The following is an 18,974-nucleotide window of genomic DNA, read 5'->3' as shown; positions in this document are numbered from 1 at the left end:
CCTTTAGTCTCCCCCAAACCAGGTCTGTCAATAATTTAACCTCTCTGGGCCTAAATTTCTTCACCTGTTAAAGGAGGAAGTCGAATAAAATGAGATTTTCAGTTTGAGAGAGTGAATCTGTTTAAAGAAAAACATTATACAGGTAAATAACAGCACAGGTGGTACACAGATATGGCAAAAGTCATGACCATGGTTAATGGGAATGACGGAAGTTAAGGAAAACAGTGTGCTAGGGCAAGAGTGTGTGATCTTTTACTCACAGCAAACCTCTTAACTAAGTAAAATTTTACGTGGAGGCCTAATGGGTACGAGGGACAAAATGCTGCTCTGGTCAGAAAGCTGGATGCTCTGCCATTTCAGGCCCCACCCCACCCCCTGCTCCCACCGCCACCTACACAGAAACACACAGAGACTCTCAGGAGCGGAGTCTGAAATACACTCAACTAGATGTTCAAAGTTCTCTCTAGAGCAAAAATTCTTTAATTCTTCCTTTCAAAGGATGTCTAAGATATATAAAGGGCTCTTCAGAATTGCTCAGCTCAATGATTTTATAAAGAAAAAGGAGTACCCTGTTATGATGTTATGAACAGACTGATCACTGACCCTCAGCGTTTGAAGTGAAAACCAAACAGGAGGAAGACTTGACCAAGTCAACAGTGGTTGACACGGGGTTGTCCACACAGACAGCACACACAGACACTCGCAATGCCAGATGATGGTGTCTCCGCACGCACTCACCGAGGGCCGCACTCACCGAGGGCCGCACTCACCGCGGGCCGCACTCACCCCGGGCCGCACCCATCGCGGGCCGCACTCACCCCGGGCCGCACCCATCGCGGGCCGCACTCACTCGCCGAGGGCCGCACTCACCGAGGGCCGCACTCACCGCGGGCCGCACTCACCCCGGGCCGCACTCACCCCGGGCCGCACTCACTCGCCGAGGGCCGCACTCAGCGCAGGCCGCACTCACCGCGGGCCGCACTCAGCGCAGGCCGCACTCACCGCGGCCCGCACTCACCGAGGGCCGCACTCACCGAGCACCAGGAGGCTGAAGAAAATGGTCATGCCGCTCGACTGCTCCTCCTGCTGAGCCTGCTGCCCCGTCTGCACTGGGAGGATGGGCTTGGCGGGGCTCGGGCGCACCAGTTTCGTAGTGACCGCCAGGGTGGTGTGAAGGGTGACATTGAAACCTTCATGAGTTGTATTGGGGAAGCTGTTGGAGAACATAAAAAGCAGCGGAATTAGACAAAGGAAAAAGGGCCCCGAATTACCAACACACACAAACCAGACAGAGAACTTCGGCACAGAGCTTGATGGGATTCACAACCCTTGCAACCAAGAGGCAGGCCTTGGAGAGAAACTGATTAGGAAGATTCCCTCCTGCTGCAGCACAAGGGCACCAGTGGCCTCAGGTACTCTGAACGCAAACACTTAGAGGACAGGGACAAGGGGGAATCAGGACCGGTGTAGAATCAAAGGCTGCCTGCTCTTTGGCACTTAATGGGGGATTTAAAGGGAGGCAAACTGGAGTCTCATCATATTCCAAGGTCCAACATTATTTACTAAGTGCCTTATTTCTCCAGTTTACATTCTTTTCCTTAGATGGTATCTGCAAGCTGAAGAAGCCACTGAATTTGCCCAGTTGTTGATGTGGTCAGAATGCTCTATCCTACTTTACAAAAACCTTCTCTGAGTTCAAAAAGCCCAAATGTAATCCCCTCCTCCACACTACTGCTGTGTTCCTCACACTATCTCCTCACACTGTGTTGGGACTGTAAACTAGCACGATATTGACATAATGATCACCGTAACTGTGATTATAACAGCTAATGTTTTTTGAGTACCGCTTAATTCCAGGAACCAGGTAACATACCAAGTCTCATTTAATGGGCATAATAAGCCTGAGGTGGACACTACTACTTTCTCTTTTTTACCCATGAATAACAAGCCCAGAGAGGTTGCGTAACTTGGCGAGTATCAGTCAGTGGCAGAATCAAGCTTTAAGTCCAAACTTGAAATCACTGAGTCATACCACCTCTTTTGCTTTGTGCTGCTGAGGCCCAATTTAGTGTCTGGGACAGAGAAGATGCTCAATAAGTAATGTGACTAAATGAAATGACCACCAGGCCAAAAGACATGCATGAAAAGTTGTCAGGTGAGGAAGTCAAAGTTCAACCATGGGGTTGGTTCCTTGTTCATTTTCACATAACATTCCACAAATATAGATGGGGCACCTATAACACACAACAGACTGTGCCTGGCAGGTATGTAGATGGACTAAGAGTGGTCCTTCCCCAGCAGCACCAGGAGGACAGAGGCACCTTCACCCCCCTTTATCTCATCTTGTACAGTTAGCTCCCTTGCTCTCCACACTCCAGCCATCCTGCCGTTCTTTCTGTCCCTCAAAAAGGCACTAGGCTCTTTCTTGCTCCTGGCCTTTTGCACCTTTTGTTTCCTCTCCTATCCCTCCTTCTGGTCACTAAGGTTTCATGTGGCACGTCACCTCTTCCCGAGAAGCCTCCCACACACCAACACCACTCCGTTTCCTCCAGAGCACTGAAATCATCTAGTCTATTTACGGTCTTCTTTTTCCACTAGAATGGAAGCTCCCTGAGAGCGGCTCCTGGTCGCCCTCCTTCACTACCATGCGACCAGGGCCTGAAATAGAGTAGATGGCCACCAGTTAACGAATAAATGAAACTCACTGAAGGAAACAGATGTGAAAAATAGTCATTACAATGGAGGAGGTGACTGGCTACGTAAGGGGTGCAGCTGGGGGTCTTTCTGGAGGCAGCGAAGCGCTGCGTAATCAGCGGATGCGAAAACTAGGAAAGTGAAATTTGGCTTGCGGTTTCCGCAAGACGGCTTTCGAGACCTATGCTGGGCAGCCGATCCCTAGCCAGAGGGTCCAACCTCTAGGAGGCTGCACGGCCCAGGCCCGTCCCTCCAGCCCTCCTCGCAGGCGCCGGCATGGTCAGTCCTGGCCAACCAGCACAAAGAACTCCGCCTTATGGGGCCGGAGGGCGGCCTGAGGTGCTCGCAGTCACCCGATGGGGCCCAGCCCTGCCGCCTCCGCCGCCCCGGAAAAACCCACTCACTCCTCTTCCGCCATCTTCTCCCCAATCCTGCGGAGCCTCCGAGACCACCGAGCCGCGGGGCTAGCAGGGCCCGCTTTTGCTTCCGGCTTCCGCTGGAGGCGCGGAACGGGGGGCGGGGTCTCGGCTGCGCAAGGGCGGCACTTCTGTCCTTTCGTCTCTATGGCCCGAGGGTGGGAGGTCTTCCGGGAACGTTCCGAGCATTTGTCTGGCCTGAGTCTTTTGACCCTCCGGCCCTACGAGGTTCCAGTTTTTCCCTTCCACACGGTAGGGACATTTTGGGGGAAACTCCTGTGAGGTCACTGTGACTCACCCTGAAAGCAAGCTCTTTCTTCTCAGTGTCCAGGAATTCGCCATGCTGAAATTGGGAAGGAAGCTTCTAGCGTAAGCTGTGCAGAGGGACCCCAGATGTATACTTCCCCAGGCTCAGTTTTCCGCAGCTGTGAAGAGGCCTAGCCACCTGGGTTTAGCAGAATCGTGCGGTATTCTGTCTGCAAACATTTATTGAGTTCTGACCATATGCCTATCGTTAAAATAGGTGATGATGATCTAGGGATAGATCGTTCATTAATTTGTTTATTGTCTCAACAAATACTCATTAGACGCCTATATGAGCTTAGCAGTGGTCTGTGGGGTTGGGGATACAGGAAGGAACAAGGTGAGTTTGGAGGGGTAGGAAGAACCCCATCGGGAGAGCTGGTACACTGTTATGAGGCCTTTGGGTTTGACACCACCTCTGCTGCTACCTCCCTTCCCGGTCGAAACCATCGTATCTCAGCAGCTGTGATAGCTGCTTAAACCCTCTTTCTGACTCCGCTATTGTTCTTTAAGCTTTTCCACACATCGGCCTCAGTGACCCTTTTGAGCTGCAGTCATGCCGCTGCTCAAAATGTACACTGGCTTCCAATCTCAATCTGAGGGAAAAAAAACTTGGAGAATCTCCAAGACTGAACCCTGCCCCCTTACCCCCGTGAGGTCAATCCCCTCTTCTCCTCATGCATACTTTCCATGATGGTCACAGTGGCTTCCTCGGGGTACCTAAAACACACCAGGAACACTTCCACCCATGTATTTGCTGAGCCCTTAGGCAAGGATACTCGGCTCCTAGGTTGCCCCTTGGCTCCCACCTTTCCCACTTTTGGGCTTTTTGTTTACCCTTTTCTTGTCCATTATACCTTCTCTGACCACCTTGGGTCTAAAGCCCAAGCCCTCTTCCCTTCCCTCTGTTATTTCCCTACAGAACACTGAACATATTAATAGTACGTTTTACTTATATATTCGTTTATTGTCCTTCTCTCCGTGAGAATGTAAACTTCTGAATGCAGAAGTTTTGTTCTCTGTTTTATCTCCAGTGCCTGGAATAGTATCTGGCATATAGTAGGTACTCAAGAAAAAATGATCCTTGAATAAATAATCCATTTTGAGTTTATTTTTGTGTATGGTGTTAGGGAGTGTTCTAATTTCATTCTCAGAATAGGAGAAAATATTTGCAAATGAAGCAACCGACAAGGGATTATCTCATGCAGCTCATGCAGCTCAATACCAGAAAAACAAATAACCCAGATAAAAAAATGGACAGAAGGGCTTCCCTGGTGGCGCAGTGGTTGAGAATCTGCCTGCCAATGCAGGCGACACGGGTTTGAGCCCTGGTCTGGGAAGATCCCACATGCCGTGGAGCAACTAAGCCCGCGTGCCACAAACTACTGAAGCCCACGCGCCTAGAGTCCAAGGTCTGCAACAAGAGAAGCCACCGCAATGAGAGGCCCGCGCACCATAACCAAGAGTAGCTCCCACTCGCGGCAACGGGAGAAAGCCTGTGGGCAGCAACGAAGACCCAATGCAGCCAAAAGTAAACAAATAAAATAAAATTTAAAATGGGCAGAAGATCTAAATAGACATTTCTCCAAAGAAGACATGCGGATGGCCAAAAAGCACATGAAAATATGCTCAATATCACTAATTATTAGAGAATTGCAAATCAAAACTGCAATGAGGTATCGCCTCACATCCGTCAGAATGGCCATCATCAAAAAAATCTATAAACAGTAAATGCTGGAGAGGGTGTGGAAAAAAGGGAACTCTCCTACACTGTTGGTAGGAATGTAAATTAGCACAGCCACTGTGGAGAACAGTATGGAGGTTCCTTAAAAAACTAAAAATAGAACTACCCTATGACCCAGCAATCCCACTCCTGGGCGTATACCCAGAGAAAACCATAATTCAAAAAGATACATGCACCCCAATGTTCACTGAAGCACTGTTTACAGTGGCCAGGACATGGAAGCAACCTAAATGTCCATCGACAGAGGAATATATAAAGAAGATGTGGTACATATACCCAATGGAATATTACTCAGCCATAAAAAAGAACAAAATAATGCCATTTGCAGAAACATGATGGACCTAGAGATTGTCATACTGAGTGAAGTAAGTCAGACACAGAAAAACAAATATCATACGATATCGCTTATATGTGGAATCTTAAAGGGTACAAATGTACTTATTTACAAAACGGAAGTAGAGTCACAGATGAAGAAGACAAACTTATGGTGACCAGGGGATAAGAGGGGGAGGGATAAACTGGGAGACTGGGATTGACATACACACTACTATATATAAAATAGATAACTAATAAGAACCTGCTGTATAGCACAGGGAACTCTACTCAATACTCTGTAATGGCCTATATGGGAAAAGAATCTTAAAAAAAAAAGTGGATATACGTATATGTATAACTGATTCACTTTGCTGTACACCTGAAACTAACACAACATTGTAAATCAACTATACTCCAATAAAAATTTAAAAAAAAAAGTTGTTAGTTAACTCCAGAAGTGTTAGGAAACAGAAGCGTTTTGAAAAGAGGAGTGCTGTGGAGACCTGGGGGCGGAGGCAAGGATGTGGAAGATCTCAGACCAGCTAAGAGGCCTTTGCAATAATCTGGGCAAGAGCTGAAGGCACTTTGGATTAAGTTGATACCACGGGTATGGCAGGAATGGTTGGACTGTGGGTGGTTATTGAAGGCAGGGTTTGCTGATGGATTGTGGCCCTTAAAAGAAAGAGAGGAGTCAAGGATGATGTCTTCTTGAGGAGAAGAGCTCTGTCTGGCTCAAAGCCAGAGTCCTCTGCCACGCCAAGACCTCTTAAGGCTGTTGTCAAAGCTGAGAGAATGGGCTCTGTGGGTGTGGTGCTGGGCTATTGTTTCCTTAATTCCTTACATTTCTTTCAGGAAGAGATTATCAGCAGTGGTAAACTGAAGCACAGAGAAGTCAAGCCACTTGCCTGAAGTCACCCAGCTGGCAAATACTGAGTCTGGGATTCAGGTACAGAGTCTTTGGTTTTAACCAGTACCCCCTGTTGCTCCTCACTGCCTTAATTTCTCTGGCTCTAAAATGGGACTAACAGCCTACTTTCCTCCATTAGCACAGAGCCTGGCAGGAATGAACTGGCCCATAAAGGATTAAGAACTGGGTTCTCTCTGAGCCACATTCATTAACTGAGAGCTTGAGACTGTCACTCTTCTTCCAGCCTCAGAAAACCCCACCTGGCTGGAGTCGGGCCCCCCTGGGCTGGAGGTAGGCTTCCTTGCATTGGGCTACAAGCTGTGGGCCAGTCAGGATGAAAGCAGGGCACTGAATTCATCGAGGGCTGCCCCGTTCTCCCTGCCATGCCACAGATCCTGCTATCAGGGCCAGATCTGGGCTTTGTGCCAGTCCTGGACCTGCTGCCAACAGGGGGGCTGTAGAACACCTGCTCTCAGGACCGTGAGCCAATCCCAGCCCTCCTCACCTATTCCTGGGAACGAATCTAAAATCCCCAGTCACTGTCCCCAGGAAGGCAAACAAAGTCTTTCAACATGCAGTTCCTGGGTTCATGTGCCATGCCAGGCTGAGAAGGGGCAGGCTTTTGTGCCAGGCAGTTCGGGCTCTCTACCCCGACTCGGGACCTGTGGGCTCTGACCCTGGGACACCACAGCACCCTCAGAGCCTCAGGGCCCCATCATAGTTTTGACAGAGCCCCTCTTTGGAAGGCTGTTGTAAGATTAGAGAGAAAGCTTTTGCCTTGGTTCTCTGTTCTCTGCCCTCTTACCCCTAATCTTCCTCTTTCCTGCCATTCAGGTCTCAGTTTAAATGTCACCTCCTCAGGGAGGCCCTCCCTGACCACTCAGTCTAAAGCAGGTGTCAGCAAACTTTTTTGGTAAAGAGCCAGACAGTAAATATTTTAGGCTCTGTGGGCATTCTGATCTGTGGCAACAACTCAACTCTGCCATTGAAGTGGGAAAGCAGCCATCGAAGATTTAAATAGGCATGGCTGTGTTCCAGTAAAACTCTATGGATATTGAAGTTTGAATTTCTTATGATTTTCACGTGGCACACCGTGTTCTTTTTATTTATTTTTTCAACCATTTAAAAATGTAGAAGCCATTCTTAGCTCACGGGTCATATGAAAACAGGTGGCAGTCTGGATCTGGCCTGCCGTGGGCTGCCAACCCCTGGTCTAGTCTTAAACGTAAGTGTTTCTGAGACACTTATAACTATCAGATATTTTTTCCCTTCTTCCCTCCCTCCTTCCTTTCCTTCCTTCCTGTGTTTATCATCCGTTTCCCCCTCCAGGATATAATCTCCTTGAAAGCAGGGAGCTTGTCTCCCTCTCTCTCCTTTCTTCTGTCCTTTATCTCTTCCAACATTTTTTGAACACTTTGTACCAGACATTATTCCAAGTGCATTATGCTCAGTAATTTATTTAATCCTTTTAATAACCCTATGAGGTACACTGATTAGCCCAATTTCACACATGTGGAAACTTGAACATCATTCCGTTGTTCCCAGAGTTTAGAAAATGCTGCAGGTGTCAACAAAACAGGGTTACCAATGAAAACTTTTGAACAAATATGATATTTCATATTTTTTGAAAAAGGGAATCAAAGTGGTTACCATCAAGTGGTTATTAGTCAAGGTTCAATCAGAGAAGCAGAACCAACAGGAGATATTTATTAAGGGATTTATTGCAAGGAATTTTCCCAAAACAACACAGATTTATTATAATTCTATAGGTTAGAAGTGTCATGGGGCTAAACTCAGGGTGTCAGCAGGGCTACATTCTTTTGGAGGCTCTAGGGGAGAATGTGTTTCCTTGCCTTTTCCAGCTTCTAGAGGCTACCCACATTCCATGGCTTTTGGTCCCATCCTGTATCTTCAAAGCCAGCAATGGCATCACTCCAACGTCTGCTTTGATCATCACTTCATTTCTGACTCCGACTGTCCTGCCTTCTTTCCTTTATAAGGAGCATTGTGATTACCTTGAATCCACCCAGAAGGATCTCCCTGTCTCCAGGTTAACTGATTAACAACCTTAATTGCCCCTTGTCATGTGACGTAATATATTTACAGGGTCCAGGGATTAGCATGTGGACATCTTCGGGAGGTATTACTCTGCCTCCCATGCCATGGAAAAATAAGTTCTGTGTTGGCTTTCCCTGTATTTTTTGTTACCATTTAGCATTGTGTCATATTCATTTACACATGGGGGAGAGTTGGGAATAATTTTTTAAAGCCTGTTGACATTAGTGTTTTAATCTGGCCCTGGCCACTTAGCAGGTAATAAGCACTAGAATTACCAGGCACAAATGAAAAAATTGGGCTTGTAGAATTCAGTGGAGTCAGGTGCAGTAGGTACTGCTGAGAGATTTTGTGAAAAAGTACAGATTCCAGTCCTATTACAGACCTGCTGGAGCTTGGGCATGGTGCCTGGGAATCTGAATTTCTTCTTGTCTCTCCCCTACCCTTACCAGACTCTGCTAGTGCCTGCTCATAACGTCTTGGAGGGTCTTACTGCTGCCTAAGGGCTTCTTCTCAGCACAGTACAAGCCAGCTGTGCTGGGGAGTTGATGCTGTCAGAGCACCCCTCAACCAGTAACTCCAAAGAGTTGGAGGATAAACACCCCCAATCCTTTGCCCCTTGCGTGGGGCAATTCTGCGTTCATATTCTAGTTTCCTGGAACCCCTCAGTGGGAGTAAGCTTCAGCTGCCCTCAATGGTGACCCACTTGAACACACACACACACACACACACACACACACACACACACACACACAGCCAGCCCTCCTTCATATCCTTGGGTTCTGCCTCCTCGGATTCAACCAATTGCAGATCAAAACTATTTAAAAAAAAATTCCGGAAAGTTTCAAAAAGCAAAACTTGAATTTGCTGTGCCCTGGCAACTGTTTACATAGCATTTACATTATGTTATGTATTAAAGTAATCTACAGATGATTTAAAGTATACCAGAGGATATGCCTGGTTATATGCAGGTGCTACACCATTTTATACAAGGGACTTGAGCCTCTATGGATTTTGGTATCTATGAGGGGTCCTGGAACCAATCCCCCCAAGGATACCAAGGGAGGACAGTGTTTGTGTGTGTGTGTGTGTGTGTGTGTGTGTGTGTGTGTGTGTGTGTTACGCTTGGATGATATAAACATTCAGGAGCTTAACTTTGTTTTGAAAATCTGCTTTGAGGATATCTCATGAGTTTTCACCCGTGATACTCTCATTGTAGTTTCTTCTTTGAGACAAGATTTACTTAGGGAGTGTTTTAGAATTTCCTACTTATTGAGTGTTAAATGTAACTTTTGTTACTCATTTCCAATTTTATTATATTTTTACTCAGTAGTATATACTAAACATTTTCTGCTTTTTGACTTCACAGAGACTTACTTCACTGTCTAATTCATAAACAATTTTTGTGAAGTACACAGAGAATTGGAAAAGTTTATTTTTTATTTTTAGAGTATAGTGATGTTTAGTAACTCATTATTTAAATTCTATAAACATTTAATTTGTTTTTTAGATTATAGAAGGCTTTGAATACATAGGAAATGAAAGGATATATTTGATAAACATTAACATTCTGTATAGTAAACAATGCCAAAAATAACTTTCTTCCTAATTGTATTTTATTTATTTATTTATTTTTGGCTGCATTGGGTCTTCATTGCTGAGCACGGGCTTTCTCTAGTAGTGGCAAGCAGGGGGCTACCCTTCGTTGTGGTGCACGGGCTTCTCGTTGCGGTGGCTTCTCTTGTTGCAGAGCACAGGCTCTAGGCTCACGAACTTCAGTAGTTGTGGCTCGTGGGCTCAGTAGTTGTGGCTCACGGGCTCTAGAGCTCAGGCTTAGTAGTTGTGGCGCAGGGGCTTAGTTGCTCCGTGGCATGTGGGATCTTCCCGAACCAGGGCTCGAACCTGTGTCCCCTGCATTGGCAGGCGGATTCTTAACCACTGCGCCACCAGGGAAGTCCCCTAATTGTATTTTAATAAAAAATACATACTCTTAAAATACAGTTTATAAATGAAACTCTGAACAAGTTTACAATCATATTTTAATTGACGTGTAGTTGATATACAATATTGTGTTAGTTTCAGGTGTACAGCAAAGTGATTCAGTTATACATATTTTTTTCAGATTATTCTCCATCATAGGTTATTACAAGATATTGAATATAGTTCCCTGTGCTATACAATAAATCCTTGTCGCTTATCTATTTTATATATAGTGGTGTGTATCTGTTAATGCCACACTCCTAATATATCCCTCCCCACCTTGTCCCTTTGGTAACCACAAGTCTGTTTTCTGTGTCTGTGAAGTTTACAATCATATTAATTTCAGAGTCCTGAAATTAAGATTGTTTATGTTCTCCCTATAGACTTTAAATATATATATATTGAGATATAATTGACAAACAACGTAACCTACACTGACTTCTCTGTCTTCCCTGTCTTAATTCTCCACTTCTGCATCTGGGCAAACTAAGACACTCCCTTCAAGAGTTTTTATGTCAATAACAACAACAACAAAAAAAACCCAGAAAAAAACAAAAAAACAAACAACCCAATCCAAAAATGTGCAGAAGACCTAAATAGACATTTCTCCAAAGAAGATATACAGATTGCCAACAAACACATGAAAGAATGCTCAACATCACTAATTATTAGAGAAATGCAAATCAAAACTACAATGAGGTATCACCTCACACCACTCAGAATGGCCATCATCAAAAAATCTACAAACAATAAGTGCTGGAGAGGGTGTGGAGAAAAGGGAACACTCTTGCACTGCTGGTGGGAATGAAAATTGATACAGCCACTATGGAGAACAGTATGGAGGTTCCTTAAAAAACTAAAAATAGAACTACCATACGACTCAGCAATCCCACTACTGGGCATATACCCTGAGAAAACCATAATTCAAAAAGAGTCATGTACCACAATGTTCATTGCAGCTCTATTTACAATAGCCAGGACATGGAAGCAACCTAAGTGTCCATCGACAGATAAATGGATAAGGAAGATGTGGCACATATATACAATGGAATATTACTCAGCCATAAAAAAATCTGAAATTGAGTTATTTGTAGTGAGGTGGATGGACCTAGAGTCTGTCATACAGAGTGAAGTAAGTGAGAAAGAAAAACAAATACCATATGCTAGCACCTATATATGGAATCTAAAAAAAAAAAATGGTCATGAAGAACGTAGGGGCAGGATTGGAATAAAGACGCAGACCTATTAGAGAATGGACTTGAGGACACGGGGAGGGGGAAAGGTAAGCTGGGACGAAGTGAGAGAGTAGCATGGACATATATACACTACCAAATGTAAAATAGATAGCTAGTGGGAAGCAGCCGCATGGCACAGGGAGATCAACTCAGTGCTTTGTGACCACCTAGAGGGGTGGGATAGGGAGGGTGGGAGGGAGACGCAAGAGGGAGGAGATATGGAGACATGTGTATATGTATAGCTGATTCACTTTGTTATAAAGCAGAAACTAACACACCGTTGTAAAGCAATTATACTCCAATAAAGATGTTAAAAGAAAATTGTTTTTATGGTAGGGACTTCCCTGGCGGTCCAGTGGTTAAGATTCCACACTTCCACTGCAGGGGGCATGGGTTCAATCCCTGGTCAGGGAACTAAGGTCCTGCATGCCACGTAGTGCGGCCAAAAAAAAAAAAAGAATTTCTTATGGTAATCACACTTGGTAACAACTGCTGAGGATGATCCTGTTAAAAAAAAATCATCTCCGTGCTTACCATGTGGCAGGCCCCATTCTTGGCACAGGGAATGGAGAGATGAGATAGGCATGGACCCCTGGGGAAGGAGGAAGTGGGATTTCAGCAGAGGTACAGAGCGTCATTTTAAGATTAGCCCATTGAGTCTTTTGGGAAAACAGCCAGCTAAGCACACGCTTCTACTTTTGCTTTACCCCTTGGCTCCACTAGGTTGACAGTAAAGGGATTTATTATTTTTTTTAAAGGCATAAACCGTTAAGGACTGGAGAACGGGAGAGGAGACAAGAGTGAGAGCATTTTGGAGAACAGAAAGCAGATGGGTTAATCGGCAGAACTGAGAAAACCCAATCCTCCGGCAGCAGAGGGGAAAGTCAAAGCCAACCTGATTTATCCCCCAAAATCCCTCCCAAAGGCTCGGGAATTGGTGGTACCAATTCCTGAAAGTAAAATTGGGGATAGGAGTGGGCAGCAGAGAGGAGGATGTGAAATAAAGGAAATTCCCTAAAAGTCTGTTTGAGGAGCAGTCAGATTTGCAGACCCTCCCAGCCCCCGCCCGACTCTAGGTAACTGGCCACCTACCTCTGCAAAAGTCTGCAGGTTTATTCTTTGGAGACAGTAAAACGGAGTATCTGGGCTTGGGGACCCCAGCACGTTTTCAGACAGAGGTACTATATTGAAAACAGGAGGATTAAGTGAAATCTTGTGTTTAGTTCCCCGGGACTGCTGTAACAAATTACCACAAACTGTGTGGCTTCAAACAATAGAAGCGTATTCTTTCATAGTTCTGGAGGCCAGAAGGCTGAAATCAAAATGTCAGCAGGGCCATCCTCCTTCCGGAGGCTCTGGGAGAGAATCCATCCCTTGTCTCTTCCAGCTTTTGGTGTCTGTCGGCATTCCTTGGCTTGTGGACATATCTCTTTCTGCTCTGTTTTCACATTGTCTTCTCCTCCACGCTTCTCATCTCCCACTGCCTCTCTCTTATAAGGACACTTTTGATGGTACTTAGGGCCCACCTGAATAATCCAGAACTATCTCCTCATCTCAAGAGCCTTAACTTAATCACAGCTACAAAGAACCTTTTTCACAAATGAGATACCATTCACAGGTTCCAGGAATTTAACATGGATATACTTTTGGGGGCTGTTTTGGGGCCTGCACGCTGAGATATCCTATTCCAGTCCTTTGCCACATCTGCAGGGCTGGCCCCATTGCTCACATCCAGAGGCCAGGCAAATTGTATGTAGTGGTCTTTCCCAGGCCATTCCATTCCAGGTAGGAGACTGGAAGAATCTTCTCCAGAAAATCTGGCTAGACTCAGAGGAATCACCTAAAGATATTTTAACATCAGGGGGGTTCCCAACTGACACTGACAGTTCAGTGTCAACAGCCCACTTCCCAATATATACAATGATCAGCTTCTTGGTCCCCTACTCTTAAATATGAGCAGAAAATCAAGAAATATCAGACATCTGAGCGTACCCTCTTAAATGAAAAATCGAGAACAAAGCAAATAGAGAAAAGTAACTAAAGAAAACAGGAAGGAAAAAAAAAACTAAAAAAAAAAAAATCAAAAACAACTTTTCAGAGAGTTACCCTGAAGCAAGAACAAGATGCTATTAAAAATAGGAATATTTTGAGAACAAAGAGGGCTTCTTGGAAATTAAAAGCAGAGATATTAAAAATTTAATAAAAGAGATGGAAGATAAATGTGAGAGTTTGTCTCAGAAAGTAGGACAAAAAGACAAAGATAGAAAATAGGAAAGAAAAGATACATTGTTTCAGGGACCGGTCTAAAAAATCCCACATTTGAAAAATAGGCATTTTATCGAGAAAGAAGAGAAACAGGGTGGGGTGGGGGAATCATCAATAAAATAATTCACAAAAATTCTCCAAAACTAAAGGACATGTGTTTCCAGATTGAAAGTGTTTACTGAGTGCCCAGCATGCTGGAGAAAAATAGGTCCATAGCAAGGCACATCATTGTGAAATTTTGAAATACCAAGAACTAATTTGTGAAGAGAAGGAGAAATAGGTCACTTCAAAGTATCAAGAGCAGAATAACTTTGGACTTCTCCACCAAAATTCAGACATAAGAAGGTAGTGGATTAATGCCTTCAAAATTCTGAGGGAAAATGATTTCCAACATAGAATTCTATACCCAGCCAAACAATCATCAAGGGAGCAGATAGAATAAAACCATTTTCAGATATGGGAAGTTGAAAATTTTCTACTTCCCACACACCCTTTCTCAGGGACTTACTGGAGGCTGAACTTTTTGGCTACACCAAAAAGGGTGTGTGTTTGTGGTGAGACAAGGAAGAACAAGACACAGGAAACAGAAACACAGCACAGGGGAGAAGCAGGTGGAATCCCCAGATGATGGTGAACGGACATCCTAGGATGACAGCTGTGCACCAGAGTCGGTAACAGGTTAGATTCCAGCAGGTCTGAAGACTCCAGGGAGATTTCTTTAAGAAGGTGAACACATAGAGTTTCTGAGGCATTAGAAGGAGTTGAGAGGATACTTGCACCACTGGCAAAGAGTTTGGAGTTGATAACAAATACTGAGAAAATTAGGTCAGCTTGGGTGGGGTCAGAGAACAAGACAATAATCAACTTTAAAAAAAAAACAAAAGTGGGACTCCCCTGGTGGCACAGTGGTTAAGAATCTGCCTGCCAATGCAGGGGACACGGGTTCGAGCCCTGGTCCGGGAAGATCCCACATGTCATGGAGCAACTAAGCCCAGGTGCCACAACTACTGAGCCTGCGCTCTAGAGCCCGTGCTCCACAAGTGAAGCCACCGCAATGAGAAGCCCACACACTGCAGCGAAGAGTAGCCCACGCTCGCCGCAACTGGAGAAAGCCTGCGTGCAGCAGCAAAGACCCAATGCAGCAAAAAACAAAATAAATAAATAAACTAAAAAAACAAAACCAAACAAACAATATAAAAAACAAAAACGCTGTGGGGAAAAGCAAAAGGACATCATAGTTTACCATGGTGCTCAGTGGTGAATGTCACAATTATGTAATTAGTAAATATTGATCTCACCAAAATTACCATATACCTATCATGAGAGGATGGGGGAGTGGGAAGGGCATATACATATGTGCTGGGGCCAAGTGTAGGGAAGGAAAGAGAGCAGAACCCTCAGATCCTAGAGAGGGAAAGCAGTTCTGAAAACTGAAAAATTTAGAAGTGGCAATCAATAGAAGCATGTTATTTAGAGACATGGAATTAAATATAAAAAATTTAGCTTAAAGTAGTTGAAGTCATTGCCTTTGGGGAGGGGGAAATGGGAGGAAGGAGTGAAGTGGGGACTTCTGCTTTTAGAATATTTGACTTTTCAATTCATGTATAACCTTGATAAAATAAAATCTAAAACCAAAAAATAAAAAAGGACAGGCATACCAGATAGTAAAATGTTGTTTTGATAATGGCTGTCTCTGCATTGTGGACCATGGATAATTTCCCCCCTTTTTCTTACTTGTCATTATTTTAATAATTTTTGTCTGCAAATAACATATGGCATGAAGTGAGAAAAAAAATATTTTTTAAAGGGAGAAAGAAAAAAAGGTCTGCCCAGAGGCAGCCTGGAAACCAGTGTTTCCATCTGTCACCAGGTCTCAAAGTGAGGAGAGTGAAAAGGATACAAAGGTGACGCGGGGTGGGCAGGGAAAGAAGAATTGACAGAGCTTGGTGACTCACAGAATAGGGAGGTGAGGCAGTGTCACAGAGAGAAATATCAAAATAACCATGGCCTTGACTTCCTGTTTTTAAATAAATATGACAAGCTGGCATATTTCTAGTTTGTGAAAGATGACTGAATGTTCCTAGTCACAGCACGGTGTCAAAGGGTGTTACTTACGAATACATTTTATGCTTCTACTTTTACTCACCTGCTATTTACTTTACATAGCAGTCCAAGTGATCCTTTTTAAGCATTCATCAGATCACATTACTGTTTTGCTCAAAACCATCCCATGGCCCCTCATTTTACTGTGAACAAAACCCAAAGTCCTCTTAGCTATCTACAGTGCCCAGTTTGGTCTGCCTCTTGCCCCTGCAGTGGTCTCTGACCTTCTCTTGTACCTTTTCCTCTGCACCCCAACTCAGTGGGCTTCAACTCATTGAATGTGGCAAGCTCATCCCCAGCTCAGCACCTTTGCACAGGCTGATCCTTCATTTCCCTTCCTCTAGATATTTATATAGTACCTCCTAGTCATAATTCAGGTTCCATCACAAATGTCACTTCCTCAGAGGGGCCTTCAGGAACCACTCTGCCCGCTTACCCCAGCCAGCTACTATCTCTTGCAACATTTTACTTTCTTGTCTTCAATGCACATATCACCATGTGAAATTATCCTGGTTTTCTCTTTTTAAAATGTTTTAAAATTATTGTTGAGATATAATTCATTTAACATAAAATTCAGCATTCAAAAGCATACAATTAAATGGCTTTTAATCTATTTATTATGTTGTACAACCATCACCACTGTCTGATTCCCAAACGTTTCCATCACCCCAACAAGAAACCCTGTACCTGTCAGCAGTCACTCTCCCCTGCCCCCATCCCTGGCAGTAGAAACCAACCTACTTTCTGTCTCTATGGATTAACTATTCTGAACATTTCATATAAATAGAATCATATACGTGGCCTTTTTGTGTCTGCCTTCTTTCACTTATCATAATATTCTGTTTCTTATAAAAATTTGCTTCCTTATTATCTATCATCCCCTTTAGACCCTCAGAAGCTCTAATACCTAGAATAGTGCCAGTATAAGTCATTAAATATGGATTAAGCACCTATTAGGTGTTATGCACACAGCAGCACAAAAAATCCTCTCCAAGGAAACTCTCTCTAATCTTTATTTTTTCCTAAGTAGTCTTCAAGTCTTCCCTCATGCATCCCCGAGGAGGGTGATGGGCCAAGACTTAGTAGGCTGGTTTGGGGAAGTCTCCCCATTCTTGGCCCAGCAGACACGATCCAGCTCTCTCCAGAAAGGGACTCCTCACACCAGCACAGAGGCCCCAACCAAGACTGAAACAAAAGATAAGTCCCAACTGAGCACCAGTTACTAAGGGGTTTCCCTGTCCCTTTGGTTCTTATTCAAGACAAATCTGTGTGACAGTTAAGATAGTCACCTTAAATAAAAAGTGGAAGGGACCATGGGACAAGGAATACGGGAAGCATCTAATTGCACAGAGAATAGCCTCCACGACCAAAAAGCAAGGAAATCAGGACCTCAGTCCTACAACCACAGGGAACTGAATTCTGCCAACAACCTAAATGAGCCTGGAAGTGGATTCTTCCCAGAGCCTCCAGATAAGGATTTAGATAGGCTGCTGTCTAGACTTCAGCCTGTGAGACCCTGAGCATGGAACACAGCAGAGCCTGCATGGACTTAGGACCTAAGAACTCTGAGCTGGATGTAGTTTAAAAGACAAAAAAGGGCTTCCTTGGTGGCGCAGTGGTTGAGAGTCCGCCTGCCGATGCAGGGGACACGGGTTCGTGCCCTGGTCCGGGAAGATCCCACATGCCGCAGAGCGGCTGCGCCCGTGAGCCATGGCCGCTGAGCCTGTGCGTCTGGAGCCTGTGCTCTGCAACGGGAGAGGCCACAACAGTGAGAGGCCCGCGTACCGCAAAAAAAAAAAAAAAAAAAGATATTCACCTTGCTGCCTGCAGTCCGCCACTAAATGCAGGCTTGCTCTTAGGACCCCAGGGCTGGTTGGATCACTTGGGCCAGCTGGTAGACCAAGAGGCCCGTTAGAATAGGAGTTAAGAAACCAGATGCTGGAGTCAAATTTCCAGAGTCCAAACCCCAGCACCGCCACTTACTACCTCTGTCACCTGGGGCAAGTTACCCTCCCTGTGCCTCAGTTTCCCCAGTATGTATTTCAGAGTATTATTTTTAGATTAAATGAACTAATATTCATGAAGTCTTAGAATGATGCCAGGTACATATTTAGATGTTTCTCAAATTAAAATAACCCCTCCCCAGATAATATATGTATTCCTAATGGGGCAACTGCTTCCAAGTGATGCTGCACTCCTTTTTTTGCTTCTCCTGGGTTGGAAATACTGGTTGTTGTGACATCTAACCACAGTTTTGTTTTTTGTTTGTTTGTTTGTTTTTAACTTCATTTAAAGACCAAAAGGGTAATTCCTCTCTGTTTCCTAATAGGAGAAAAGTAGAAACATTCCAATTATTCGTTAATGGAAGAGTAAATGCAGACACTGAAAATGACTCACATGTATGGATATTAATTTAGGAAAGGGCCTGTGCTCTGCCTTGGTGATGTAGTATAGTGGTTAAGGTCATGGACCTTGAAGGCAGACCACCTATGTCTGAATCCCAGCTTGACTACCTATGGCTGTATGATGCTGGCTAAAACACTTAACCTCTCTGGGTCTCAGTTTCCCCATCTGTAAGGTAGGGTTAATAATAGTGCGTATCATATAGAGAACTATTGTTAGGATAAAATGAAGTAATACACCGAGAGCAACTAGCACAAGCATTGTAAGTATTCATTAAGCCTTAGCTGTTACTGTTTAATTTTAAAAAAAAAAGCACAAATGGACTTTAGGATTTAAACATATTTCTATGCATTGAAAAAATCTGAGATAATTTATAAACTGCTCTAAAATTATAACTGTTTTTCACTCTCTTCTTCATGCTTTTCTGTATTGTCTGAAAAAAAAATTTTCATAATAATAAGCCTATTATTACATACTACTTTTGTAACCAGAAAAAAAAATTTTAAGTTAATTCCATTTGGGGGTGGGGGAATTAATAAACAACTCCACCCTCC

The 18,974-nt window shown here is 44.2% G+C and overlaps 1 protein-coding gene and 1 long non-coding RNA gene across 5 annotated transcripts in view; one reads left to right on the top strand and one right to left on the bottom strand.

Moving 5' to 3' along the window:
* The window catches only part of SLC9A8 (solute carrier family 9 member A8), a 72,087-nt gene extending 68,878 nt beyond the window's left edge, over positions 1 to 3,209 (bottom strand). For 2 of the 4 annotated variants that reach the window (XM_073793088.1, XM_073793089.1), the window contains exons 1-2: positions 2,706 to 2,749; positions 1,035 to 1,213 (exon numbers count right to left, since the gene is read on the bottom strand). In XM_073793088.1, coding sequence (XP_073649189.1) covers positions 1,035 to 1,213; positions 2,706 to 2,734 — 208 coding nt within the window. In that variant the 5' untranslated portion in view covers positions 2,735 to 2,749. Of the gene's footprint in view, positions 1 to 1,018; positions 1,214 to 2,705; positions 2,750 to 3,098 lie in introns of those variants that run through there. The other 2 variants (XM_033840639.2, XM_033840637.2) reach the window with 2 other exon arrangements.
* A 52-nt stretch (positions 3,210 to 3,261) lies between these two features.
* The window catches only part of LOC117308256 (uncharacterized), a 43,329-nt gene continuing 27,616 nt past the window's right edge, over positions 3,262 to 18,974 (top strand). The window contains exons 1-2 of the long non-coding RNA XR_012326386.1: positions 3,262 to 3,362; positions 6,325 to 6,418. This is a non-coding gene — a long non-coding RNA (uncharacterized lncRNA). The remainder of the gene's footprint in view (positions 3,363 to 6,324; positions 6,419 to 18,974) is intronic.

This window comes from Tursiops truncatus, chromosome 15 (assembly GCF_011762595.2).
Source record: "Tursiops truncatus isolate mTurTru1 chromosome 15, mTurTru1.mat.Y, whole genome shotgun sequence".
NCBI lineage: Eukaryota > Metazoa > Chordata > Mammalia > Artiodactyla > Delphinidae > Tursiops > Tursiops truncatus.
Note: the sequence above shows the minus strand (reverse complement) of the source record. Positions and strands in the feature narration are given on the sequence as shown.